Raw genomic sequence first — 27,676 nt, forward strand, 5'->3', positions numbered from 1 at the left:
GGAGTTTAAACAAAGATCAAAGACTATTACCTTTAACTTAAAAAAAACCGTTCTTATTATGCAATTTTGCTATCTCTTATACTTTATTTCTTTTCTCATCACATTCAACTTAAATCAATGTATACCATGGAAACAATGTAAAGACTAACAGACTCCCTTCTGTGGGGGGTTGGGGGGAGGGAAGCGAGATTAGGGGGGAAATTGTAAGATTCAAAATAAATAAATAATCTTAAAAATAAAATAAATAAAAACAAACAAAAAAAGGAGCCAACATTCCAAAGGTATATGTGTTCTTCCTCCCGACTACACTGGAAAGCTGTTTCAAGGATTAAACAACTTCTGAACTGTCTGTCCAACTCAACACATCACTGACATTCCTTTGTGAGGTCAAAGCCCTCACTCTAGGAAATGAGTGGCTAGAAACATGGGGCTAAACCAGGACTGTGAATGCTGAACAACTGGTTGGAGATGCTTTGTGTTTGAGGTGTTTACTTACCCACTGCCTCAACAGGGCAGGTAGGACAATTAAGATCAGATAAAAATTATACTCTACAATCATTTCATTAACTCCTTAGCACTGGCCAGTCACCACAAATATACTTCCCATGGGCCACAAAGAAAGGGGACTAAGAGACCACAGAAAATTCAAAGTAATTTATTGCCAGTGGAAGAAAATCTTACAATATTTGCCTCACTGAATAGCATAACAGTGTTAGCAGCCCTTTCCTAAGCTTATAAAAAGTTATTAGAGTTGAAAGATCATTTGGTTCAATAGTCTAATTTTGCAGGTTGACACCAAAGGGCATTTGTAGGTATTTTTACTTTTTGATGTATGTTTTCTACTAAAAAATAACATTCCTGGGGGCAGCTAGGGTGATGCAATAGATAGCGCACCTGTCCTGGAGTCAGGAAGACCTCAGTTCAAATCCATCCTCAGACACTTATTACCTAGCTGTGTGACCTTGGGCAAGTCACTTAAATACCCCCCCACTGCCTTGCAAAAAAAAAAAAACACCATTCCACACAGCAGTTCAATAATTCAATTTTTCCAAAGTTTAAAGATCTTAAATTGGATGGTTCCCTTTCTCCCTAATCTTGAAGAATTACTGCCCACATCTGCCTTGGCTCCTGGGGTTAAAGAAAGTGGCTTCCTAGTAGATTCTTAAAACACATGACCACCGAAAGCAGTCAACCAGGTCATCATTTGCTGTTTGGGGGAACAAAACTTCTCCTAATATCCTCAAACTTTTCTTTCCCTTGGAGTTTGCCATCTCCTTCAAGTTCTAACTGATTCCTGTGCTACCAAGGAGTGATCTTCAGGAGGTCTCACAGTGCAAGCTTTTTCTCTTTCATAGATATTTGGTGAGTCCAAGAAACAATTTTTCCTCCCTAGTAAATTTCAGATTGACAGAGATATTAACCAGCAAATAACTATTACTTTCTGCTCTCAAAAATACCTAATTATGAAGAAAATATGGATTTTCCAAAGAACATATTTATCCCAATATCTACTGGCATTATCACATGGCTTTCTAATGTACCTTGCCATAAATCACTATATACTCAGACAAAACGCATCACGAGAAGCCACATATTTCAAAATAAAAGTTAATTTTAAGATCCCTAAAACAACAATGATCTTATTAACCATAATACATTGAATAATATGGTGAGTTACATTCACTACTCAAAAAATCCATCACTCCTGTGTTTTGTTATATACTTAGCTGACCTGCTACTCCAATGGAAAACTGATTTGTGTATTTAATAAACAGGGATACTAACCATGGAATCTTGTCTTTCATTTGGAGAAGATCCTTAGATCCTTAATTGTTACACCTCATACAATGCAATAATCATGCACTGGAACCCCCTTCTTCAAAAGGAACTGCTGCTTCTCTGAAATCTGTCCTGATTTCTCTTCTCTCCTCACCAATTGGAATAAATTTCCTTCTTCTTAGAGCTCTCAGAGTCCTTGATGCCACTCCCATATATACCCTGCCATGATAATTGTGTGCATACTATGTCTCCCCTATTAGGATAAGGTGGATGAAAGTTGTCTTATTGTCCTTCAATTTCAAAAACAGAGATAAACAACTATCAAATTATTCAGACACTAGGATAAGCCATTTACAATGTCAATAAGACCAGCTTTCCAAGTGTCACTTCCACCTTAATTTTTCCATTTCCACTTAAACATCATTAAACATCTTTAAGTGAGGACAAACTAAATTCAAAATTTCCTTAAGAATTTATTATTACCCTGAGGAAGCTATAGAGGGGATCAAAGATCAGAGACACATGTGAAAAGGTTGTACCTGATTTATAAAGCAATACTGCAAAAAATTTGAACTTGATCTTGAACCAAGTAACTAACAGTCAAATATCAACAGAGGAAAAATGTCCATAACCTTAAAGGTGAATGGAAGGAAGAGTCTAAAGCAAATCAAATAAAAAACAGGCACAAGAATAGAACTGAATGGGTCTTTTCATTGGCTAAGACCAGAGGGGAAACATTTTCTTTCTCATCTCCCTAATTCAAACCCACTCCCCTCAGGGTACCAAGAAGGAGTACTAGGAATAATTTCCAGATAGACAAATCACATATGCAATTACTAACATATATGAAAAAAAATATAAGCAAATCCACAGATTTTCACCATAAATTTACTAATCAAAAAAGTACTTTTAAAGGAAAAGAGTGGAGGTGCTATCTTTCAGATGCATAAAACTATTATCCTAATTTAATAAAAATAGGCCCCGCATTAAGTGTATAAACTTAAGATTTGATGTGGATTCCTCTAGCATTCAGTTTTCACATAAACCTTCTTGAGGACAGTGATGACACATACCTGATTTCTTCCTCTGCGTTTCCCGTAATTCCTTCTTACTAGGGCTTTATAATTCTCATTTTTCTTAGTCAAATAATAATATAAAACACAGTCTGGCACACTCTAAAACAAAATAAATCAGTTTTTCAGAATTCAAAAAAGATAAAAGACTATAGTAAACACAATTGATTATGCTTTCAAAAGAATTTTTCAAATGATTCCATTTACAAGTATATCATAGAACATATATACAAGATAACTATCACAAAATATTCTATGAACTTTCCCCCATGCCTAAAAATAAATCTGTGTTTAGGGTGCTAAAAATCCAAATCACATAAAAAATGCCCAAAATAAGAACAATTAGGAAGCCCACACTTAACATCCCCTACATACTGACATTCTATTTTATTTATACTTACAACCCCCTTCATTTAAGAACTGTTAGTAATGCCATTCTAAGCCAGGTTTGGTAACTGTGATCACAGCTGACATCACATCACAGTACTGTGATACTTCAACTGAAAATTCTTAATGTGTTTAGTTTTTAATTCTTCTAAAGAAATACAAGGCTATTTCAGTCTAGATGTTATGTCTGCATATGTTTTATTTGAAACAGAAATGTTCAGTCCAAAAAAAAAACCCCTTCTGCATCCAGTGGGAATGTTTCTGATTATTTTATAATTATGAGAAAGAATGAATATTGACACAGTGCCATGTTTTTTTCCTATACTAGCAATTGCTTTGGTAGAGGACTAAAGACACTACCACGTGTATCATATACTAGTAATCCCTTCATAGTGGAGAACACATAGTATATTTTCTATAAACTAACATAAAGGGGGCGTGAAGTCAAAATAAGGTCAGCTCAAGCTATTCATGTAATTAATTCATTCCTGATTTACATTAAGTTTTAGAATTTGGAGGTTTGTTGTTGCTATTGTTGTTACACAAAAATTAATATGGTCTTTTCTAAAGATTGCTATATAATTAAATTTTGTAATTCAAATCAAAGAAATTAAGAGGTCTCTCAGGGTCATGTTGTACAAGGTGAAGGAAGAGTCTCCCTCCTCCTCATTGCGTCCTGAAAGCTGAAAAGAAAGTATCATGAAATTAGATGGCAAATGACCTGCAAGTGAGTTAGTTCCTATTGGCCCAGAAGAACAAAGCTCTAACCACAAGACTCAGCACACTTCATTGTATTATTTGTTGCCAAAGACTAAAACAGCTTGCAATTAAATTACCATTTTTTCAGAGTGAGAAATCATACTGAAGAGAATAAGGAAGTTCCAATAGAAAAATAATAAAAAGGTCAGCACTGAACTAAATGTAAAATAGGAAAAACAAAGTTCAATTTTTTAAAATAATTATACATATTAAATGTAAAAATTTGGCTAGCATTTTCTATTTTGAAATCAGTGAACATTGTCAGAATTCACTTTGCTACCTTCAAGTTACAAGCACTGGTATGCATAACATTTCATCAAATCTGTTTTCATCTGAAGAGAATTCCGGTGTTATGGAAAAAGTATGTGAAAGTCTGCTTCAGGGCTTGAAAGGCCTTACTTTCAATTTAAAACACACACACACACACACACACACACACACACACACACACACACCAACTATGTGAATTATTAGGTCACTGATATTAAAAATCTTTCAATCAAATATTAATGGCTGAGAAAACGCATTTGATTATTCTGCTTTATATATATATATATATACATATATATATATATATGTATATATATATATATAAAAGTAGCATAGAAATGAAGATTCCTCTATCAAAATCAGTCAGCAAATTCCTATTGGAGGCATTTCTAGTGTTAATTTTCAGTGAATTGACACCACAAAAATTACCAATCAATAAAAATCAGGCTTGATCTCTTCTGTTGACTGCCTGGATTTAAAGTGTAAATAATGCATATTAATCTTAAATATGTTTGCATACAAATTTTGAGAGCTGAGAACCTGGTTGTTAAAAACTGATCAGCACACTCTTCTACTTATGAACATTGCTTGAGTTCAACAGAAGCATGGAAGAAGGCTTAGTGAATGAAATTATCAGCAGACTAGAAATAACAACAATAATAAAATGGCATTTCTATAGGATTTTGAAGTTTGTAAAAGAAACTGGTCATAAGCATTTCTGTTTAAACCATTCCTAATGATGATTCTTATGTGGAACAGTTAAAATTTTGTTACCAGTTCTTCATAAAAAAATCTCAATGAGAAAAATTTTATTACCTTTCTTTCCAAGTAGGAAGCGATAAGGCCAAAGTTTTTTGGATGCTGGACAAACCTGTAATTGAAGTAGATGTGTTATCCACAGTCTTCTTGAATAAGAATTTAAAGAAATATAAGACATTCACACATTCTACCAAAATCATTTGGAATTATTTAAGGGTATAAGGGAGTGAAGGAGTAGAGTAATATTTCCTGATATTCTCTGATATTGCTATTATGTCAATGCAAATTATCCAATTAATTGAGTAAACTATGACAAGGCCTGAAACAAAACATGAGTCCACAAACTGACAATGAAAGAAAACTAAGTAGCTAAATCAACAGCTCTGAAACTTTATATAGCAATGTGTAGGAAGTGAAAAACGAAATTACCTTAAAGAGCAGCTAGTCCAATTCTCTCCTAAGACCTATTCACCCAACATCCATTGATTATAACCTGTAAGAAGGCACGAGCTACACCACATTTAGTATAAACAGAGGTAATTAGTGACAAGTGCCAGCTCTCCATAAAAATAAAACTAGTTTCTTGAGACTAGGTAACAGAATTTGCTTTAGTCCAACGTTCATTTTCTTATAGCGTCTCTGAAATTCCCAAAACAGCACACCTTGGTGCTTGCTGGGATTTCAAAATGGGTACAAGGGCAAATTCAAATTGAGGGAAAAACTTCTTAAAGACCACCCAAACAACTAGGTCAAGTTCCTGGTTTCAGCATCAGGCTACTTCCTTTCAAAGATGTTCTCAAATGTTTGAGAAACATTTTTTGTTTATTTGTGCTTTTGGCCACATTAGTAATTTCCTGAACTTTCTCCTCTGTAATGTCATAATAACTTTGTAAACCTGAGGTTTTGGTGGTTAAAGGATGAAAAGTACAAAAGGCAAAAAAAAAAAAAAAAAAAAATCAATACAACAGGAAATGAGCTAAATGGCATCCAATGTGATTTCAAGTTTTGAAAAGTTGTGCAGTGGTCAAAAGGCAGTGGTTGTTTAAAAGTAAAATTTTTTAATTGATATTTTCAACATTCATCCACATGCATATGAATATTTTAAAGTTATATAATTTTGTTCTACCCTTCAGCAGCAAACAATCAGGTGAAGATTGTACAGACACAGTAAAATATTTTTTTATATTGAACTATTTTTTCAAAAAGTTGCAAAGTTGTTAGGACAGAAATACTTATTAAGTTAACTATTTACTTAATAAACAGAACTTCCAGGTTTTATGTTGGCCTAAAGATGACATGAAAAAATTATTGCAAACAAAGAGAACAGATAGTTTGGAAACCTCTGAACTTAACCTTGGAGCTATTCTTAACCTCTCTTTCTTTTCACTGCCAAATTCTTAGGAAAAGCTGTCTACACTTATTAATGTCTTACATTCCTCAATAATTTGAAATCTCACTTCTAATCAAAGCAGACCTGAAACTGCCTTTTCCCAAGTTAATCAAGGATCTGTAGTCAAAAACAGTGGTCTATTCTTGGTCATCCTTCTTTATCCTTCTGCAGCATAGGACATCTGTGCCCAATACTTCACTCATGTATATTTTCTTATTCATGGTTTTAACTATTTTTTCCTTTCTCATTGTCCTACATGAATGGATGCCCTAGATGCCCTTACTGGATCACCATCTATGCAACAAAGGCTATACCTAGGACACACCGAGGAGACTGTCTAGAACTTCTCTTTTAGAATCTATGAAACAAACTGTTAGTCCCAAACACTTTCCCCACTGTCCAGACTCACTAGCTTCACTGCACTGTGAAGGATAACACCATTCTTCAAAGGACCCAAATCTGAAATCTTGGAACATCTTCACTGTCTTCATCCCAAGCCCCATGTGTTAATAAGTAATGCTTTCATAACATTTCTCATTTTACTCAGAATCTGGCATACTAATAAAATAATACTTGAATTTGGAAGCAGGACAATCTGCCTCCAAACTCTGCCCTACCTATTCATCCTCCACAGAGGTATCAGAATAATACCCAGGTCATCTCATTCTGCTGCTTAAGAAGTTCTTGCCTCATAATCATCAAGGATAAAAATCTAAATTTCTCTATTTGACACTTCAAAAAACTCTTCAACAGCCTTGCACTAACCTATCTTACTAGATTACAATGATTCTCCTTTATATAATCCAAATTCTAACCAAACTAACTCACTGCTCTTCCTAGTACACCAAATTCCATTTCCCATCTCCAGATCTTTTGACCAGTGTGTGCTCAGTGACTCTACTACACACTCCCTTCCAGGACCAACTCATGTGATCCTCTCCATCTGGTGGCCTTTCTCCAGCCACTACCAAATGCTCTTTTGTTTAGTTTGTAGATATTTTGTGGTTGCTGATATGACTACATATAATTCCCCCAATAGAATGAATGTAAGTTTCTTAGGGGCAGAAAGTATCTTATGTTTTTATCTCCAGTAGGCACGTAATAAGCAATTTCTTAGTAATTTAATAAAGGGACATTAGCACAGTTTCAGGCAAGTTACAATTAGTCCACTGTAAAGAATTATTAAAAGTCTACTTACTTTTCCTTAAATATCTCCTTTTCATGGTCAGTCCAAACATTCATGAACTGTCTCTCTTTATAGACTTTCATGGGATCCTCCATGAGACCATTCATGTTGATAAACTTTACCCTTCTTTGTTCAGCATCAAACATCATGGGTGGAATGACAGAAAGCTGACGCATTTGCTTTTCATTGTTCTACAAAAAGAAAAGTAGTTTATTTAGGAAAATATTTAAAGCAGCAATTTAAATTGTCCTAAAGAAAAGACACAGTTTAATGGCAGAAGTAGAACAGCTAGGGAGCGCTATGGGGAAGCAATATGTTGGGGCAGAATGAGAGTAGGAGACATCTGGCATTTCACAGATTCAAAAAAACTTGAAAAAGCCACTTAGCCTCTTGGAGCCTCAACTTTTTTCTCTGCAAAATGAAAATAATGTACATATAATTCATCTTTTATTGGAAGGACTCAAGAAAGAGATGCACATAAAGTACTTTATAATTTTAAAGTACTTTATAATTTAAAAGTGCTATTTAAAATTTGCCCATGCCAATAGGTGATCAAAGAGTATAGCATAAATATACAGATAACGTTTTAAAAATGATACGTGAGTCAGCGCCAAGATGGCGACAGGAGAGGACCATTTCTTAGGTGCTCTCTCTCAAAACTTATAAAATAAGAACGCTAACTGAATGAGGGATCCAGTGAGGCAATTCTCCAGCACAAGGTAACCTGGAAAACAGTGGAAGAGCTCCGCTCCATCAGGTTAGAGGGGCGGCCCACCACAGCAAAGGAATTTCAGCCTCCTGGAAGCACCCCCTGGGTATCTGTTAGCCACTCAGTGCAGAGGGGGCAGGTTCCTGACCTGCACTCCAGGGAACACCAGGCACAACTTGGAAGATGGGGGGGGGGGGGGGGGGCACCTCTGCCAGAGCAAGGGCTTGAAGCCCAGTCCTCAGGGAACTCAGCAAGCAGTTTGGCTGCAGCAGCCCAGATCCAGGAAACGGAAGCAGGCGCCTCCAGGCAACTGAGCCTTGAGTATTCAGCAAACCAAGGGTATAGGAGTAGAGAAACTTCCGAGGTCTGGCTTCTGTACCTAGAACAGGACTCTGGGGCTCTGACCACATTCAGATCCTGATAACAGTTCAAGGCCCCCCACAGAACAGAAGGACCCCCCTCCACCTCAGCCCCGTGACAGAGGGGTGCACTTGTGGACATTCACAGACCAGGAGGGAAGACAAAGCTTCACACACTGAGATCTTTTCTTTTTGGGGAGGGGGGTCCCAATAATACTAAAAAGCTCAGGAAGCACCCCAAGACCAGGCACAGGCTGGGGAAATGAGTAAATAGACAAAAAAGAGGAACACCATTGAACACATTGTCTATGATCCCAAGGAGGATCAAAATATTCAATCTGAAGATGAGGAAGTCAAAGCTCTTGCATCTAAAGACTCCAAGAAAAACAGAAATTGGGTTCAGGCTATGACAGAGCTCAAAAAAGATTTTGAAAATCAAGTGAGGGGGATAGAAGAAAAATTGGAAAAAGAAATGAGAGAGATGCAGGAAAAACATAAAAAAGAAGTCAGCAGCTTAGTCGAGGAGATATAAAAAAATGATGAAGAAAATAGCATGTTAAAAACCAGCATAGATCAAAGGGATAAAACAGTTCAAAAAGTTACTGAGGAGAAGAATGCTTTAAAAAGCAGAACTGACCAGATGGAAAAACAGATAAGAAAGTTCTCTGAGGAAAACAAATCCTTCAGATCTAGAATGGAGCTGAAGGAAGCTGCACTCTTTACAAAAAGTCAAGGCACAATACTTCAAAACCAAAAGAATGAAAAATTAGAAGAAAATGTGAAACATTTCATTGAAAAAAAAACAACTAAACTGGGAAACAGATTCAGGAAAGATAATTTAAAAATTATTGGGATATCTGAAAGTCATGATCAGGAAAAGAGCCTCAACATCATTTTCAAAGAATTCCTACAGGAAAATTGCCCTGATATCCTAGAAGCAGAGGGCAAAATAGAAATTGAGAGAATCCACCGATCTCCCCCCCGGGAAAAAGATAAAAAAAAAAACCAACCCCTAGGAATATTATAGCCAATTTTCAGAACTCCCAAGTCAAAGAGAAAATATTACTAGCAGCCAGAAGGATACAATTCAAATATCGTGGAGCTGCCATCAGGATCACACAAGATCTAGTAGCAACTACATTAAAAGGTTTGTAGGGCTTGGAATATAGTATTTCAGAAGACAAAAGAGCTCAGAATGCTACCCAGCAAAACTGAATGTCCCCTTCCAGGGAAAAAGATGGACTTTCAATGAACCAGGGGAATTTCAAATGTTCCTGTTAAAATGGCCAGAGCTGAACAGAAGGTTTGATCTTCAAATATAGGACTCAGGTGAAGCACAGAGATTGGAGAAGGGGAAAATATGAGGGACTTAATGATGATGAACTATATGTATTCCTGCATAGAAAAATGAAACTTCTTTAATAGAGGTAGAAGGATCTTTTATAGATAAAGCACAGGAGAGAGCTGAATCTGAAGACATAATTAATATATTGTTAAAAATGGAGTCAATGGCTAAAAGGGAAATGTAATGGGAGTAAGAGAAAGGGGAGGTGGAATAGGCTAAGATATTTCATATAAGATTTTTTTATTACAATAGAAGGGGAAAGGTGAGGGGGAATGAGGGAACCTTCTCTCATCAGAGGTGGTTCGGAGAGGAAACAGCATATATCAATAGGGTATAGACATCTAGAGTAAGGAGAGAAAGGGGACAGGGAAGAGGGGGTTGAGTAATGGAGAAGATGGACCATGGGGGAGAGTCGTCAGATATAACACATTTTCTTTTTTACTTCTTGCAAGGGGCTAGGATTGGATGGCCTGTCTGAGACTGGGCTGGGTGGTATGTGGGCTCGGGGGCTTTTGGCCCCAGGGTCAGTGATGAGTCTGCTGTGCCACTCAGCTAGCCTACAGAACATTTAAGAGGAGGGACAGAGACTTCTGGCCATGGCCAAGATGGCGGAGAGAAGACAGGCACAGTTCTAAAGTCTCCTAATCTCTTCCCCATCTATCACATGAAACAAACCTCTTAAAAGAAATCCGACCCACAAAACCCAGAAAGAAAAGCCAGAAGAAAGAACATCTACCTCAGGATTTGTCTGCCACAGCAGCCCTGGAGGAATTCGGGTGGGTGAGTCTGGGCTCTGAGGGAGGATCAGCTCCGGATCAGCCAGATTAACAGCTGAATCTGAACCAGGAGTCGGAGGGCCAGAGAGCCCGACCTGCGGGATCAGCGCTGGGGCTGGACAAAGGGGGCTTGGGTCTGCAGAGAACCAGAGGCACTGGTGTTGGTGCTGTGCCCCTGGAGCGCAGGGAAGAGTCCTGGTGCAGGAGAGCTGCAGACACCATCCCTAGGCTTCTCCAGTCTGAGAAACTGAGTCCACACCTCCATTGCACAGAGACCTCTTGCACAACAAATGCAAACTACTTCTGCCTCAGGCCCAGGTGTGTGAGCCAAAGAACCAGCCCAGCTGAGGAATGACCTCAGGCCAGGGTAAAGCCCACCACTGATTGAAGGCAAAAGAATTCAATAGCTCCACCTCTTGCCTTCGGGCAAAGGGAGAAGGCCTCCCAACCAAGGTCACAGACACTCCAGAGAGGGCAACCAGCACCTCCTACTGGCCAGCCAGAGAAACTGCACTCAGTAAAGCCTTCAGGGATCCCAAGCCCAGGTGAACCAGGCCCCCCCACCACCAACTCAAGGCCTTAGCATAATGAAGAAGGGTCAGCAGAAAGGCGGATCCATAGAAAAATTCCTGGAAGGGAAAGACCCCCAACTCAGAGAGACCTGGAACCTCTGAGGAGAATATAATTTGGTCTACAGCACAGAAAGACTTCCTTGAAGAAATAAGGAAGGAGCTTAAAAATGTGGTAGAGACAATTAATACCTTGCAACAAGAAAACAAAACCTTAGAAAGTACAATTGCACAAACACAAGAGGAGAATAAATCTCTCAGATCATCAATTGGACAATTACAAAATGAGAATAATTCTCTCAAAACCTCAATTGGTCAAAAGGAAAGCTCTTTCAAAAGTAGAATTGACCAATAGGAAAAGGAGTTGCAAAAGGTTAATGAAGAAAACTCCATCCCGCAAAAAATAATGGAGTCTACAGAAACTAATGACTCAACGAGACAGCAAGAGTCAGTTTAAACAAAATCAAAAAATAGAAAAAAATAGAAGCAAATGTAAAATACCTCATCAACAAAACCACTGACCTTGAGAATAGATCGAGGAGGGGCAACCTGAAAATTATAGGACTTCCTGAAAAAAGCCCGAACTTAATATTACAGGATCTAGTGATGGAAAACTGCCCTGATATCATGGAATCGGAGGGCAAAGTAGTTATTGAAAGAGTACATAGATCCCCACCAGAAAAAGATCCTAAAATGAAAACACCAAGGAATGTTGTGGCCAAACTGCAGAACTATCAGATAAAAGAGAAAATCATGCAAGCAGCCAGAAAGAAACAATTTAAATATCAAGGAGCCACAGTAAGGATCACGAAGGAGCTGGTTTCATCAACTTTAAGGGATCGAAGGGCCTGGAACAAGATATTTCAAAGAGCACGGGAGCTTGGAATGCAGCCAAGAATCTACTTTCTTTCAAAGCTGAGCCATTTAACGAAATGGAAGAATTCCAAAAATTTCTGATGAAAAGACCAGAGCTAAACAGAAAATCTGGACATCAAACAGGAGGTTCAAGAGACACATTAAAAGGTAAAAAAAAAAAAGGGGGGGTAAAAGAAAAAAAACGCAATCCAGCAAGTTAGTTGAAACTGGCTATATCCCAGCATGGGAGTAAAAAAAAAAAAGATTCTCATAAATCTTGAGAAATATAACTCAAACAGAGAGAATATACCTAGTGAAAAAATGATGAACATTCATGACCTATCCATGAGACTACTATCTAATGGGATGTAACTGGCTTTAAGCCCACTTGGGAGAAAGACTCTAATAACTCTCAGGAATTTTGACTCTATTCAATAGAAAATACAGAACTAAAAGGGACACACACTCAGAATTTTCTATGACTTAGATAGAATGATCTAAAAAAAAACAAAACACTACCACCCTAAAAAGGGGAACAGGAAAGAGACAGGAGGAGGGAGGGGATTGAATGGGGTAAATCTCATTACACTAAGAGGTACAAAAAACCTATGGTAATAATGGGGAAGAAGGGAGCAGAGGAGAAACACCTGAATCTTCTTCTCATCAGACTTGGCTTAAAGTCAACCTACGCATACTAAGTTAACAAATAAAACATCTCAGTTAACAAATAAAACATCTAACCTTTCAAGTATTAAAAGCAAAAAAGGGGAGGGGGGATGGAGAAAAGGAAGGGGAGGGTGTGATATAGGAGGGCAAACACACTGAAGGGGGTGGTTTTCAGAAACAAAAGACTGGGGAATATGTATAAAAGGGGAGAAGGGGGAAAAATACAAACAAAGGAAAGATAGGACTGAGGGCAATAAAGAGTTAGTAATCATAACCTTGAATGTGAATGGGATGAACTCTCCCTTAAAACATAAGCAAAGAGCAGAGTGGATTAAAAACCAGAATCCTACAATATGCTGCTTACAAGAAACTCATTTGAAGCAGAGAGATACATATAGAGTAAAGGTAAAAGGCTGGAGCAAAATTTATTATGCTTCAGCTGAAGTAAAAAAAATCCTTATCTCAGACAAAGCAGCAGCAAAAATAGTGTTAAAAGAGATAAGGAAGGAAACTATATACTCCTAAACAGTACCATAGACAATAAAGTCATTTCAATACTGAGTATATATGCACCCAGTGGGACAGCACCCAAATTCTTAGAGGAGAAGCTGAAAGAATTACAGGAAGACATAGACAGCAAAACGCTACTAGTGGGAGACCTCAACCTCCCGCTATCAGATCTAGATTAAATCGAATCATAAAACAAACAAGAAAGAAATTAGGGAGGTAATGGAGGAAACTGAATGGGGATAAAAAGGAATATACCTTTTTCTTTACAGTACATGGAACTTATGCAAAAATTTACCATGAACTAGGACATAAAAACCTAATGATCAACTGCAGAAAGGCAGAAACAGTGAATACATCTTTCTCAGATCACAATGCAATAAAAGTCATATGCAATACTGGGCCAAGGAGATCCAGACCCAGAACAAATTGGAAACTGAATAGCCTCATTTTAAAAAATGAGTGGACCAAAAAACAAATTATAGAAAGAATTAACCATTTTATCCTAGATAATGATAATAATAAAACAACATACCAAAACCTATGGGATTCATTCAAAGCAACTCTCAGGGGATATATTATAGCTCTAAATGCTTATATGAATAAATTGGAGAAAGAGGAAATCAATGAACTAAACATGCAACTAAAAAAATTAGAAATTCTAAAAATTAAAGGAGAAATTAATAAAATTGAAAGCAAAAAAACTATTGAATTAATAAATAAAACCAAAAGTTGGCATTATGAAAAAAGCAATAAAATTGATAAAACTCTGATCAATTTGAATAAAAAAAAGAAGAAAACTAAATTGCTAGTATCATAAATGGAAAAGGTGAACTCACCACCAATGAGGAGGAAATTAAAGTAATAATCGAAATTATTCTGCCCAACTCTATGCCAATAAATTTGATAATTTAAGTGAAATGGATGAATATTTACAAAAATATAAGTTGCCCAGGTCAAATGAAGAAGAGATTAAATACCTAAACAACCCTATCTCAGAAAAAGAAATTCAACAAGCCATTATTGAACTCCCTAAAAAAAAAAATCTCCAAGGCCTAAACATTTAAGGAACAATTGGTTCCAATTCTATATAAACTCTTTGCAAAAGTAGGGAAAGATGGAAGTCTGCCTAACTCTTTCTATGAAACCAATATGGTACTGTTACCTAAACCAGGAAGAGTTAAAACAGAGAAAGAAAATTATAGACCTATCTCCCTGATGAATATAGATGCAAAAATCCTAAATAAAATCTTAGCAAAACGATTACAACAAGTCATCAATAGGATAACACATTATTATCAAGTAGGATTTATTCCAGGAATGCAGGGTTGGTTCAATATTAGGAAAACTGTTAGTATACTCAATTATATCAACAACAAACCTATCAGAAATCATGATCATATCAATGAATGCTGAAAAAGCTTTTGACAAAATACAGCATCTATTCCTATTAAAAACACTAGAGCGTGTAGGAATAAATGGACTGTTCCTTAAAATAATTAGCAGTATCTATCTGAAAACATCAACAAGCATTATATTCAATGGGGAGAAGCTAGAGGCATTCCCAGGAAGATCAGGGGTGAAACAAGGGTGCCCATTATCACCACTACTATTCAATATTGTATTAGAAATGTTAGCATCAGCAATTAGAGAAGAAAAAGAAATTAAAGGAATTAGGATTGGGAAGGAAGAGACAAAACTCTCACTCTTCGCAGATGACATGATGGTCTACATAGAGAATCCCAAGAAATCATCTAAAAAACTACTGGAAACAATTAGCAATTTTAGCAAAGTTGCTGGCCAAAACAGACTGAGAATCTTTTTGAAAACAATTATAAAACACTTCTCACACAAATTAAATTAGATTTAAATAACTGGGCAAATATCAACTGCTCATGGATAGGTAGAGCTAATATAATAAAAATGACAATTCTACCAAAACTAAACTATCTGTTTAGTGCCCTACCAATCAAAATTCCAAAAAATTACTTTAATGAGTTAGAAAAAATTGTAAGTAAATTCATATGGAGAAATAAAAAGTCAAGAATTGCCAGGAGCTTAATGAAAAAAAGTGCAAAAGAAGGTGGCTTAGCCCTACCCGATTTAAAATTATATTATAAAGCATCAGTCATCAAAACTGTTTGGTATTGGCTAAGAAATAGAGTGGTGGACCAGTGGAATAGACTAGGTGTAAACGCAGGAGATGACTATAGTAAGCTGCTGTTTGATAAACCCAAAGAGTCTGGCCATTGGGATAAAAACTCCTTCTTTGATAAAAATTGCTGGGAAAATTGGAAGTTAGTATGGAAGAAACTTAGATTAGACCAACACCTCACACCCTTTACCAAGATAACATAAAACAACATAAAAAACAATACTATAAGCAAATTAGAAGATCAAGGACAATACTATAAGCAAATTAGAAGATCAAGGACTAGTCTACCTGTCAGATCTATGGAAAGGGTAACAGTTTATGACTAAAGAAGAGTTGGAGAACATCACCAAAAACCAATTAGATGATTTCAATTACATTAAATTAAAAAGCTTCTCGATTACATTAAATTAAAAAGCTTTTGCATAGATAAAACCAATGTAACCATCAAAAGATCAAAAGAAATGTAGTAAATTGGGAAACAATCCTTACAACTAATGATTCTGACAAAGGACTCATTTCTAAAATATACAGAGAACTAAGTCATATTTTATAGAATATACAGAGAACTGAGTCAGATTTTTAAAACAAAAAGCCATTCCCCAATTGACAAATGGTCAAAGGATATGCAAAGGCAATTTACAGATGAGGAGATCAAAGCAATCCAAAGCCATATGAAAAAATGCTCTAAATCATTAATTAGAGAAATGCAAATTAAAGCTTCTCTGAGGTACCACCTCACACCTCTCAGATTGGCCAATATGACCAGAAAGGATAATGATCATTGTTGGAAGGATTGTGGGAAATCTGGGACACTATTACACTGTTGGTGGAGCTGTGAACTCATCCAACACTTCTGGAGAGCTATTTGGAACTATGCCCAAAGGGCAACAAAAATGTGCATACCAGCAATACCACTACTGGGTCTATACCCTGAAGAGATGAGGAAAAAGGGTAAAAACATTACTTGTACAAAAGTATTTATAGCAGCCCTGTTTGTGGTGGCAAAGAATTGGAAATCCAGTAAATGTCCTTCAATTGGGGAATGGCTTAGCAAACTGTGGTTTATGTATGTCATGGAACACTATTGTTCTATATAGAAACCAGGAGGGATGGGATTTCAGGGAAACCTGAAGGGATTTGCATGAACTGATGCTGAGTGAGATGAGCAGAACCAGAAAAACACTGTACACCCTGACAGCAACATGGGAGTGATGTTCAACCTTGAAGGACTTGCTCATCCCATCAGTGCAACAATCTGGAACAATTTTGGGCTGTCTGCAAACGAGTTTGAACAAAGTGCAAGGACTATTCCCTTTAATTTAGAAAAAAAACAGATAGCTTATTATCTGATCTTGTTACCTCTTAGACTTCTCTTCTCTTTAAGGATATGATTTCTCTCTCATCACACCCAATTTGGAACAAGGTACAACATGGAAACAAAGCAAAGACTGACAGAGTGCTTTCCGTGGGGGGAGGGGGGAGGGAAGCAAGATTGGGGGAAAAATGTAAAACTCAAATAACATCTTTAATAAAAATAAATTTAAATTTAAAAAAAGAGGAGGGACAGAGTGAAAGGAGAGAGTGAAAGGAGAGAGAAAATATAGTGTATGGTAGTGGGGAAGTACAAATGGAGGGAGTTGTGATCAGCAATGGCAACAGTGAGAAAATATGGAAGTAGCTTTTGTGATGGACTTATCTTAAAGAATGTGATGCACCTGAGACAAAGTTAGTGGTGTTGGAACACAGACTGAAGGACATTTTATTATTTTGGGGGGGGGGGGGGGCCTGAGGGGTGAATGAGGTTGGGTAGCTGGCCCCATAATAGGGTATCTCTATATTTCCCTCTATATCTCATTCTGGTACCCATTGTGACCTTATTTTATTATAACATGTGAGATGTGGTACTATGCCTAGGTTTTGCCATAATGTTTTTCAGTTTTCCTAAAAGCTTTTGAAGTTTTTGTCAAGTATTGAGTCTTTGGGTTTGTCAAACAGTAGATTACTACAGTCATTTACTAATATTTCTTTTGTACCTTCTCTAATCCAATGATCCATTTCTTTACTTAATCAGTACCAGGAAGTTTACATTTTTAAATCCAGCCTTGGACACTTAATAATTACCTAGCTGTGTGGCCTTGGGCAAGCCACTTAACCCCATTTGCCTTGCAAAATCCTAAAAAAAACCTATAGAATCTACAGAAAGGAGAACATTATAAATTGCAAACTGGATGATTTTGACTATATTAAATTAAAAAGGTTTTGCACTCATAAAACTAATGCAGTGAAGATTAGAAAGAAAGCAGAAAGCAGAAAACTGGGAAATAATTTTCACAACTAGCATTTCTGATAAAGAACTCATTTCTAAAATATATAGAGAACTGAATCAAATTTATAACATTACAAATCATTCCCCAACTGAAAAATGGTCAAAGGTCATAAGCAGATAGTTTTCAGATGAAGAAATTAAAGCTATAGTCATTTGAAAAAATACTCCAAATCATTACTGACTTGCACATTAATGCAAATTAAAATTAAAATGAGGAACCACCTAACACACCTATCAGACTGACAAAGATGACAAAAAATGGAAAATGATTAATGCTGGAGAGAATGTGGGAAAATTGGGGCATTAATGCACTGTTGGAGTTGTGACCTGATCCAGTTATTCTGGAGAGCAGCAATCTGGAACTATGCCCAAAGAGCAATAAAACTGGTCATACCCTTTGATCCAGAAATCCCAATAATAGGCCTATATACAAAAGATATCATAAAAAAAATATGGCAAAAGCCTCACATGTTCAAAAATATTTATAGCAGCTTTTTTTGTGGTACAGAATGGGAAAATGAAGACATGCTCATCAATTGGGGAATGGTTGAATAAATTATGGTATAATGAATACTATGGATACTATTGTTCTTTAAGAAAGCATGAATGGTTGGACTTTAGAGAAGCATGTACAGAACTATATGAACTGATACTAAGCGAAGGAGGCAGAACCAAGAGAATATTGTATATATTAACAACAATTTGAGATGATCAGCTATGATGAACACAAATCCTGTCAGTATTTCAATGATCAAGGACAATGTGAAATGCCATCCCTAAACAGAGAAAAACTTTGGAAACTAAATGCATACTACATTTACTTTTTAAAAACTTTAAAAAACTTTTTAAAAACTGCCATATAGGTATTATATGAACATTAGCTGCAGTTTTTGAGGAGCTCAATAGCATAACTCCTCTCCTTAAAAATTATATATCTGAGATGGCTAGGTGGTGCAGTGGATAGAGTACCGGCTTTGGAGTCAGGAGGACCTGAGTTCAAATCTGACCTCAGACACTTAATAATTACTTAGCTGTGTGGCCTTGGGCAAGTCACATAACCCCATTGCTTGCAAAAACAAACAAAAAACAAAAAAATCAATAGTACAATTAGATTTGTTTGGAATTCACTTAATGGCCCAACATGACTGAAATGGAATTTTCCTTGGGAGGTCCCAGGGATCTCTGTTAGGCCCATTCCTCTAGTGTAAACATTTAATCAATGATAGTTGATGGTATGGGAGTGTACTTGTTAAATGTGCCAGTGATACAGAAATTCCATCATCCTGTATAACAAAGTTCAGAAAGATATTCATCAGGCCAACACATTAGGAAGCATTGAGCAAGTACAGACAGGGTTCATCTAAAAATTATCTGAGGAATTTACTTAAAGATTTTCCAAATGTGTCAATAGAAAGTTGTAAAAGCCAAAAAAAGAAAACAAATGTGATTGAAAATCACATTAAGAAAAGCTCCACAATAACACGTCATGCTAACAAGGGATCAATCTTGGCCACACTTGAAATAGCGTCCAGTTCTAAATAGCACATCTAAGTTAAGACACCAATAAGAGACAGCATTCAAAGGAAGCAAAACTGGTATGGTGAAGGCTCTCAGATTGAAAGAAGTAAGGACATTTAGTCCTAAAGGAAAGGATGGGTGAGTGTATGATAGTTGTATAAGTATTTGAAGGTTTGCTGAGTGGAAGAATGACTAAACTAGCTTTGGCAGAACTGCAAGTCATGAGTGGGAGCTACAATTCTAAAAAAAGAAACTAAAGCTTGATAGAAACCAGGCTGCTTTTCAGTAGGTGCCCCTCCCCTTCAATTTCTCCAAGCAAAAATCTGGGTGACCAGTCACTGGAAAGGATGGAGATTCTTTTTCCAGATGAGACTTAATCCCTAAGATACTGCCCCCTTCATCTCCAGCATGGAGGAGCTGAAGAGAACCTTAGCAAGTATCTAGTTCAATTCCTTCATTCTGAAAATAAATCAAGGCCACAGAGGATTAAGTGATTTCACCAATATCACACAAAGAAAAGTCTTCTAAGATGGACTCTAACGGTGGGGGGGGGGGGGGGGGGTGTCAAATAACCTGAAAATCTGAGAATACTACATTTTAGACTAACTAAACTTAACATCTCTTAAATAATTCTTTATTAAATTATGTCCTTCCAAACTCAAATGTAAGAAGATACAAAAAAATTACACACACAACAGTCATGTCTCCCAAAAGGCTCTTTCACATTTGCCAATGTGAAAAACCCTAGAAGTGGGTGGGGAAGGCATTGTAGCCCTTCTGCAGAATGTAAACTGTGGCTTTTGAACATCTAAGTGATTGGACTCATGAATCCATAGCTGGCAAGTGTCAGGGGGAAGGATAGATTCAAATCACTTGAAGTTTGTAAAATAAAAATAAGAGCTGATTTACTTTAGTTTATACTTAGACATCTTTACAGTTTTTCATTTGATGCCCATGACACTATAAGATAGGCACAGAGTATGGTTATTAAACCCATCATATAGCAGAAGTCAGGATTCAAAAGCACATCTTCTCACTCAAAATCCGAGTGATTTTTTTCCCCCACCTACATCAAAACTATAGGTAGACCTCATGTGAATTAGCTCTACAAACAAGAGATCAATTCCATAGGAATACTCCCTATGCCTACACAGTAACTTTTATGACTGCCGTAAGCACGGCTGGAAATAGCAGATGGATGAATAGGGAAGGACTGGGAAGCTACACAATAACTTCTCAGGTCCTCCTAAACAAAGCTGGTACAATCTGACTTCATCACTTTCAGGTTTAGTGTGAATTACTGATCAGGCTCATCTGTAATACAAACTTAAACACAGTATTTCACATACGAATAGAGATGAAGTTCTAACAGGATTCTGCATTTCCAACAGGATAACAGAGATTCTGCATTTTAAAAACTTCCCATTGCCACAGAATGGCCCAAAGATGAATAATACTTTGTCACTTTAGGGACATGGATTAATTTCACATAATCACATTGCTATATTTCTTTTCCAGGTATCTAACAAGTATCTGTAATGAAAAACGCAAATGTAGACATGCAGTGGGAAAAGCACTAGATTTGGAATTAAGGACCTGCACAAAAACTCAGTTTTGCTGCTTCTCATCCACAAAGACTTTTCAAAAGCCCTTTCCTGCTCTAGGTCCATGTCTGGGTAAGACAAGGCTCAAAGGCTCATTCCAGTTCTAAATTATGATTCTATGATTAGGCTGGAAGGGATGATCAATACAAAGGTCTTGTCATTGGTAGAAGAAGAAAATTAGGTTAACAGCGGCTAGTTATTTGTCAATTACCCAAGCTGAAGAAGCCAGATTCCCATGACTCCTTCAAAAAAGAAAGCTAAGGGTTTTTTAGGTTGTTTTTGTTTTTGCAAGGCAATGGGGTTAAGTGGCTTGCCCAAGGTCACATAGCTAGGTCATTATGAAGTGTCTGAGGCTGGATTTGAACTCAGGTACTCCAGGGCCGGTGCTCTATCCGTTGTGCCACCTAGCCACCCCATGAGTTTTTTAATATGCTTCTGTCCAGTCAATATGTAACCATTTACTGACTCTCTTTTACCACTTTATTATCAAAAAAATCCAACCACCCAAATCACTCCCAAAAAACAAACGTCAAACTAAAGACTTAGAATCAAGGAGAATGAAACGAACAAGGTTAAAACAGAAGGAAAGGATTAAAATAGAAAAGGGAGTTAAAGGACACAAAAATATTCAACAAGAACCATAATAATTCCTCTACAGAGGTCACATTAAATTATATCACATTCTTTATTCTTACTTTCTTTTCACTTACAAGCCCAAGACCTACAAATCAGAAAGTGCTTGTTTTAACAGAATTGCAGCAGAAGAAATTCAACAAAATATCCCATAAAGTTCATTTAAGAGGTGGTTTAAATTAACTGTCCTTTCTGATTATCCTCATTACAGTTATTTTTGATTTGTGAAAAACAACTCTGTTCCTAAATCTGTTTTAAAAAAAGTCTAAGATTACCCAGTGAGGAAGTGTATGAAGACAGAATCAATTATTCACAAAACCCACAAAGGATTACCAGCTCTCTAAGGGCTAAGAGTGAAAGAGACACCATAACACCTTCAGAATAGATCCTGGTAAAGACAAATCATCAGGCTCACCTCCTGCTCAGAGAGGCCATCAATGATTTCAGAAATCTCATGCTCACTTCGAGCAATGGTGGCAGAAAGACCAGCTCCTCTCTGCCCAACCCTAGACACAAGAAGAAAAGTTCAAGCATATTAGAAGATCTTTACATGTTAAAGTATACAGCCATTAAATGGATTATATTAATTTTTGGAATTTTTTAAAATAACCTGAAAAACTTTAAAATTTGACTGAATAAGCAGGCTAGGTAACATGAGGCTATCACCATGTAAATGAGTAACTATTTAAAAGCTGATCCAAACATTTAAAGGCCACATGCTCAACAAGTGCACATATGGGAGAACCTTCTGGAAAAGTATTCTTAGAATTGGTTGGTTTTTTTTTTTTTTTACAGCTGCTGATTCCTTCTAAACTTCAGACAGGAGCCTCTGGTCTGCCTTTCAGCCAAGAGTAGCATTACAGGCTGACAAATATGGCAAATGTTTTTTTTTTTAAACCCTTCTATATAGAAACTAAAGTGGGATGAAAAGGGTTTTCGTATTTCTAGTTTGCAAGAAACAATTAAAACAATTAAAATCTCTATCAAGTAACTGCATTTTATTTTCCAAAAGAAAAAATGAACCAGAGATTATCCTAACAAAAGCAAATAAAGTCAAACTGGATCACTTGTGATCAATTAATACTACCATGAACCTTTTTTTCAGCTATTGTTAAGAGTGACAACAGGAAAAAATTCAGATGTTTTGCATAGAATTCTCATCCATATTCACTGCCATTTTCAAAGAGGGTTACATGTTTAAGAACTAGCAAACAATTTTCAAATATTCATTTCTACTATGACTTAACCCAAGTCAAACAGAAAAATCTACAAAAATAATAATGGAAGACAGCCAATAATTTGATTCTGAATATAGTAAAACTGTAATTAATTTGTTAATTCATCACAGTGTATGCTGACACAATTAAATTTTTTATTGAAAAAAATAAAACCATTCATTACTACCTCTGAAATCTTTCTTGTTGTTCCCTTTGCTTTCGAATTTCTGGAAATTGTTTTTCATAGTATTCTCTGGTTTTACTCTCTTTTGCTTTCCTCCGGGGATTATTTTCTATTCTGTCCACTTTTTTCTCCCATGCCTCCATGAGCTGATCATAACGCTGGCAGATTTTTTGTTCCTATTAAATATGAAAAACAAATTAATTAGGACAAAATACAACTGAAAATCTTTGAATAACATGACCCTAATGTAAGAATTTGAACAGGTAGGTAGGTCACACAGTGGTGATGATGTCTTTGTTCTGAAGACACATAGTAAAGGGCGATTTCATTACCCAACTCAATTAGGTAAACAGTCAGTCAAAGAATATTGTTATTCCTGTGTGTTTGTGTGTGTGTGCATGTGTGTATGTAGATCTGTATATGTGGGGGGGTGCGTGCGTGCGTGCGTGCGTGTGTGTGTGTGTGTGTGTGTGTGTATTTTACTTAGCTTGTCTAAACTATGGATTGCACTGGTTGATAATGCAGAATATTCCTAAGAGCAGACAAGTAGCAGGAAGAAGCTTTTAAAAGCACAAGAGTCTCACCACCATTAGCAAGAGCTGGTTGACCATACCAAATTTCCTTCTCTGTAACTTGGCCTGCATGTATATCAATAGCTAATAACAGAGGGTGACTACTTTAAATTCAAACTCAGTTGACAACACTGTAATAAAAAAAATCAGAAGTGTTCATTATTAAATAATTCTTTAAAAGAAATCTGATTTAAAAGCTTTCCAAAGGTAAAACATAAAGTTCATGCTCAAATTTCAAAGACAGGTAAACCATGAGCAAATTACAACTAGGAAAAAGCAGAATCCAAAATATGAAATTTTAAGTGACCTTAAAGATCATTTTACTCAGGAGGACAATGAAGGCAGCAGTTGTTCAATGACTTGTTTGATGTGAACAATTAGTGAGAGCTATGCTAAAATTGAATTCGGATTCTGTTTTCCTCTTTGAAAGCTCTTTACACAATTAACATTCTTAATTAATTTTTATTCTATGATTAACAATGAATCTAAACAGTAATAGAATAAAATTTTTGAAATTATTTCTGTTTTAAACTAAAAGGCTTGAGATAGAACAGGAAAATTTGCAAATGAAATTTACTGAAGTCTGGTCAATATTTTAATGAAAACACAATAATCAGGATCTTAAAAATAAAGCTACAAATTCATTTTGGTTTAAACTTGGAAAATGTCTAATATTTTATTTTGATAAGATCTTAAGTGTAAATAGATAAATTATTATTTGCCTAAGAAATGTCTTGGGGAAAATTCTATAAACTGAAAAATAGAGTTAAAATGTACTATAACATTTTCAAGAAGAATTAGACTTTTAAATTAAGGCAAAATCATGTTATAAAACTAAGGCTTCTGCCACTTTCTAACTGAAATATATTTCTAACACATGAACAGATACTTTGTAAAAGGGAAATCTAAACAAAATTATTACATTAATTTAAAAACGTTAGGGAGACAAAGTGAAGCCCACCCCACGCAATTTTCATAAAATTTTTAAAACCACTTACCAACAATGTTATTCTGGTTGGGTAAAAAGAACATAAAATATCACACCAATCTAAGAATGACACACACAAATATGTAAACTATGCCCCCACAAGGCTAGTTTTTATTACATCTAAGTGAACATCCTCATCAGCACAACTCTGCACCCAGTGGTTCCTCCAGGCCATGGTGCAGAGAATACTGTCTGCCTAAGCAAACAAACAAAAAAGTTTGTACAAATCTCATAGACATGAAGTCAATAAGGAGAAGCCCTCACCCTTTGCTTTCTTGCATGATTTCTTCTTTTAAAAAATAAGATGAGTTTTTTCCTCATCACCTGGTTTCTAGAAGAGAAAATATCATTTATGAAAGTGAGAAAATAATATAAGTCAATATAACTGATTTACTTTCTTCAACAAATAATTTAATGACATAGGAAATCAAGTCAAGATAACTTGAGAATAACTGTCATATAAAATTATCTCAAAATTGTTTTGGCCTGAAAAATTATTAAGTTTAAAAATTATAACAGCCTAAAAAGTTTCCTCTTTGAGATTGAACAATCTCATAGAAATACAGTCAATTCTCAATTATTCTTGCTCAAATGAAACACCAAAAAATCAAGCTTTCAAATTAAACATGACATTATCCTACTCTCTTTTATTTTGTCCCCAATCGGGAGACTGTAGAAGCAGGATGGTCGAAGAAAAAAACAACCTCCTCTGGATCCAATCACCCAGGAAAAGCTGAGCTGAATAACACTGTTTCCTTTATACAAGAAAACACTATACCTTGTTTGTAATAGTCTGAGAAATAACAGTTCATTTCCAGCAACTAATCAGAAAGAAAGAAATGAACTGAGCAGGAAACCTATATGAAGAAGCAAGTTTTCATTATTTTGAAGATTTGTGGATTTCCCAAATAAAAGCAGCACAGAATAATTTGTGCAAAAAGATATTCCAAAGCAAAACAGATGACTTCTGGATTAACCATGTCACTATTCCAATGCAACAACAAGAATAATTGAGAGTGGACTATAGGAAAAAGTAGCCAAGAACTACAGAAAATCATTGTAGTAGACACTTTATCATTTCTAAATAAACTAAGTAAACTGCCATAAAAAACAATAATTATATATATTATAATATGTCTAAGTTCAATTATTTTATGAATAACACATTTTCCTATATGCAGGTCAATATTTCACATACAATCGATTGCATCTAATTTAAGTCTTTTGATAAATCAGAAATAAATGCAACTCCAACACAATTGATAGATACTATTTGAAAAGGTATTTGACGAAGTACATACCATAAAATTTATCATAAATGTATCAAAAAACTCAAACAGACAAATACTGAATGCACCAGAGAATACAAATGAAATAGAAGATAATAACAACCTCTCAGGATATTTACAGGAGGAAGATAGGCCATTAAAAGGAGGTGGCTAAAGAAATTATGTAGATTTTGTTTGAAATTACTTTTCACAGATTAGATTTGTTTTAAATTAAAAGTTTATGTTGTTGTTCAATCGATTAAGCTGTCAGAGACTCTTCATAACCTCATTTGGGAGTTTCTTGCTAGACAGATACTAGAATAGTTTGCCATTTCCTTGCCCAGCTCATTTTACAGATAAGGAAACTGAGGCAAAGAGGGTAGAGACTTGCACAGGATCACATAGCTAGAAAATATCTGATGTCAGATGAGTCTTCCTAATTCCAAGCTCAGTGTTCTTAACCACTGTACCATCTAGCTACCCTTCATATTTCATATATATAAAGTACTTTTTATTTTATTATCTTTCTATAGTCTAACAAGTTGTAGGCCAGACTAGAATTCAGATCAACTGTTACTCATACACATTCTTATGCATTCTTTGCAAAATCACTTGCCACCAGTACTCAAATGAGCTCTGGTTCATGGGTGTAACAGGATTTTCTGTTTCACTTGTACTCTCAGTAAGAAATGAAAAAAAAAAAAAAGAACAGCAATATTCCATTGGCATCAATATTAGTACATAATAATATATCTTCTGATTATGGTTAGCAAAACATTCAATATCACATATGAAAACATTATATTGGAACTCATCTCACTTTCTGGTTAAATCACTAGCAAATAATTTACTAGAAAGTATTTTAAAATTACAAAGAAAAAAAAAAGAAAAAAAAAGCAAGATTCCTAACAATCTACTCCTCACTTCAATTATCTTAAGCAAGTCGTTTTCATTTCACTTAAACTCTGAGCCCCCAAACTGGTATCCATCCAGGCCTCATCCTACAATGAGCAAGGATAAGGACTTTGTAGGAGCGAGCAGTCTCCTCGCGCTTCCAAGGCACGAGGTGCCAGGACGTTAAATGGCAGAAGGGTCTACAAATACCGTAGCTGGCAAGAGGCATGGAAGGGATTTCCCTAGAATAGGATTGTGAATAATGATAAAATGATCCGTGGCGCTTCTACTTTGCAATGGCAGATGTGGCTTGGTGGGGGACGGTGTCATCACTAGTCTTAAATGAAAAAGCTTCATTATCTTACTTCATCATGCGCCTTGCAGGTGCTCCACTGAAAAAAAGACAAAACAGGAGGCAAAAAATTCAAGCCTCAAGGTAAGCCATTTCAAGGTTCAGTATCCACTCTCTACTAGCGATTACAAAACCAGCCAGGTTATGTCACAATCTATGTCACTTTTGGTCTTGGGGAACTCAAAGCTGCTCGCCCAACCCCCAAGAAATCAAAGGGAGCTAACACAAGATGAGAGCAAAGGCCCGAGTCTCAAAGGCCTCTATGATCTTATCTTACAGCAAGCAGTGACCAACAGAGGAGAGCCTCACTGACAGGAGAGCCGTGCGTTTATGGGTGGCCTCTAAATGACGGGATTCCACAATCAAGAAATACTTACGTCTTGATGTTTTCATGGTACACCTTGGTGTCAGATGGCTGGTTGTAAAGTGGCTGCAAAATGAAAAAGAAAAGAAATCACCAAACAATTGCCCTGATGTCATGGAACACAGAATAAACTATAGTCCATGAAATTAAGAACGTACTTTCACTAGAAATTTGAAACTTATATTCACATATGTCCCAAGAATGTCATGTTT

At 36.1% G+C, this 27,676-nt stretch overlaps 1 protein-coding gene and 1 long non-coding RNA gene across 21 annotated transcripts in view; one reads left to right on the top strand and one right to left on the bottom strand.

Annotated features, from left to right (window-relative positions):
* The window catches only part of NCOR1 (nuclear receptor corepressor 1), a 225,359-nt gene that overhangs the window by 96,253 nt on the left and 101,430 nt on the right, over positions 1-27,676 (bottom strand). For 15 of the 20 annotated variants that reach the window (XR_012468828.1, XM_074189259.1, XM_074189262.1 and 12 more), the window contains 8 exons: positions 27,478-27,530; positions 27,114-27,140; positions 24,851-24,917; positions 23,030-23,202; positions 22,041-22,131; positions 7,616-7,794; positions 5,085-5,139; positions 2,853-2,954 (listed from right to left, as the gene is read on the bottom strand). Coding sequence is in view for 19 of the 20 variants with exons in the window: in XM_074189259.1 (XP_074045360.1) it covers positions 2,853-2,954; positions 5,085-5,139; positions 7,616-7,794; positions 22,041-22,131; positions 23,030-23,202; positions 24,851-24,917; positions 27,114-27,140; positions 27,478-27,530 (747 nt within the window). In the remaining variant the exon portion in view is untranslated. The remainder of the gene's footprint in view (positions 1-2,852; positions 2,955-5,084; positions 5,140-7,615; positions 7,795-22,040; positions 22,132-23,029; positions 23,203-24,850; positions 24,918-27,113; positions 27,141-27,477; positions 27,531-27,676) is intronic. The other 5 variants (XM_074189263.1, XM_074189271.1, XM_074189270.1 and 2 more) reach the window with 1 other exon arrangement.
* On the top strand, positions 444-27,645 carry LOC141488864 (uncharacterized). The gene is made up of 3 exons (XR_012468832.1): positions 444-516; positions 1,264-1,362; positions 27,380-27,645. It is a non-coding gene; the product is annotated as an uncharacterized LOC141488864 (long non-coding RNA).

Source organism: Macrotis lagotis, chromosome 5 (assembly GCF_037893015.1).
Source record: "Macrotis lagotis isolate mMagLag1 chromosome 5, bilby.v1.9.chrom.fasta, whole genome shotgun sequence".
Lineage (NCBI taxonomy): Eukaryota > Metazoa > Chordata > Mammalia > Peramelemorphia > Peramelidae > Macrotis > Macrotis lagotis.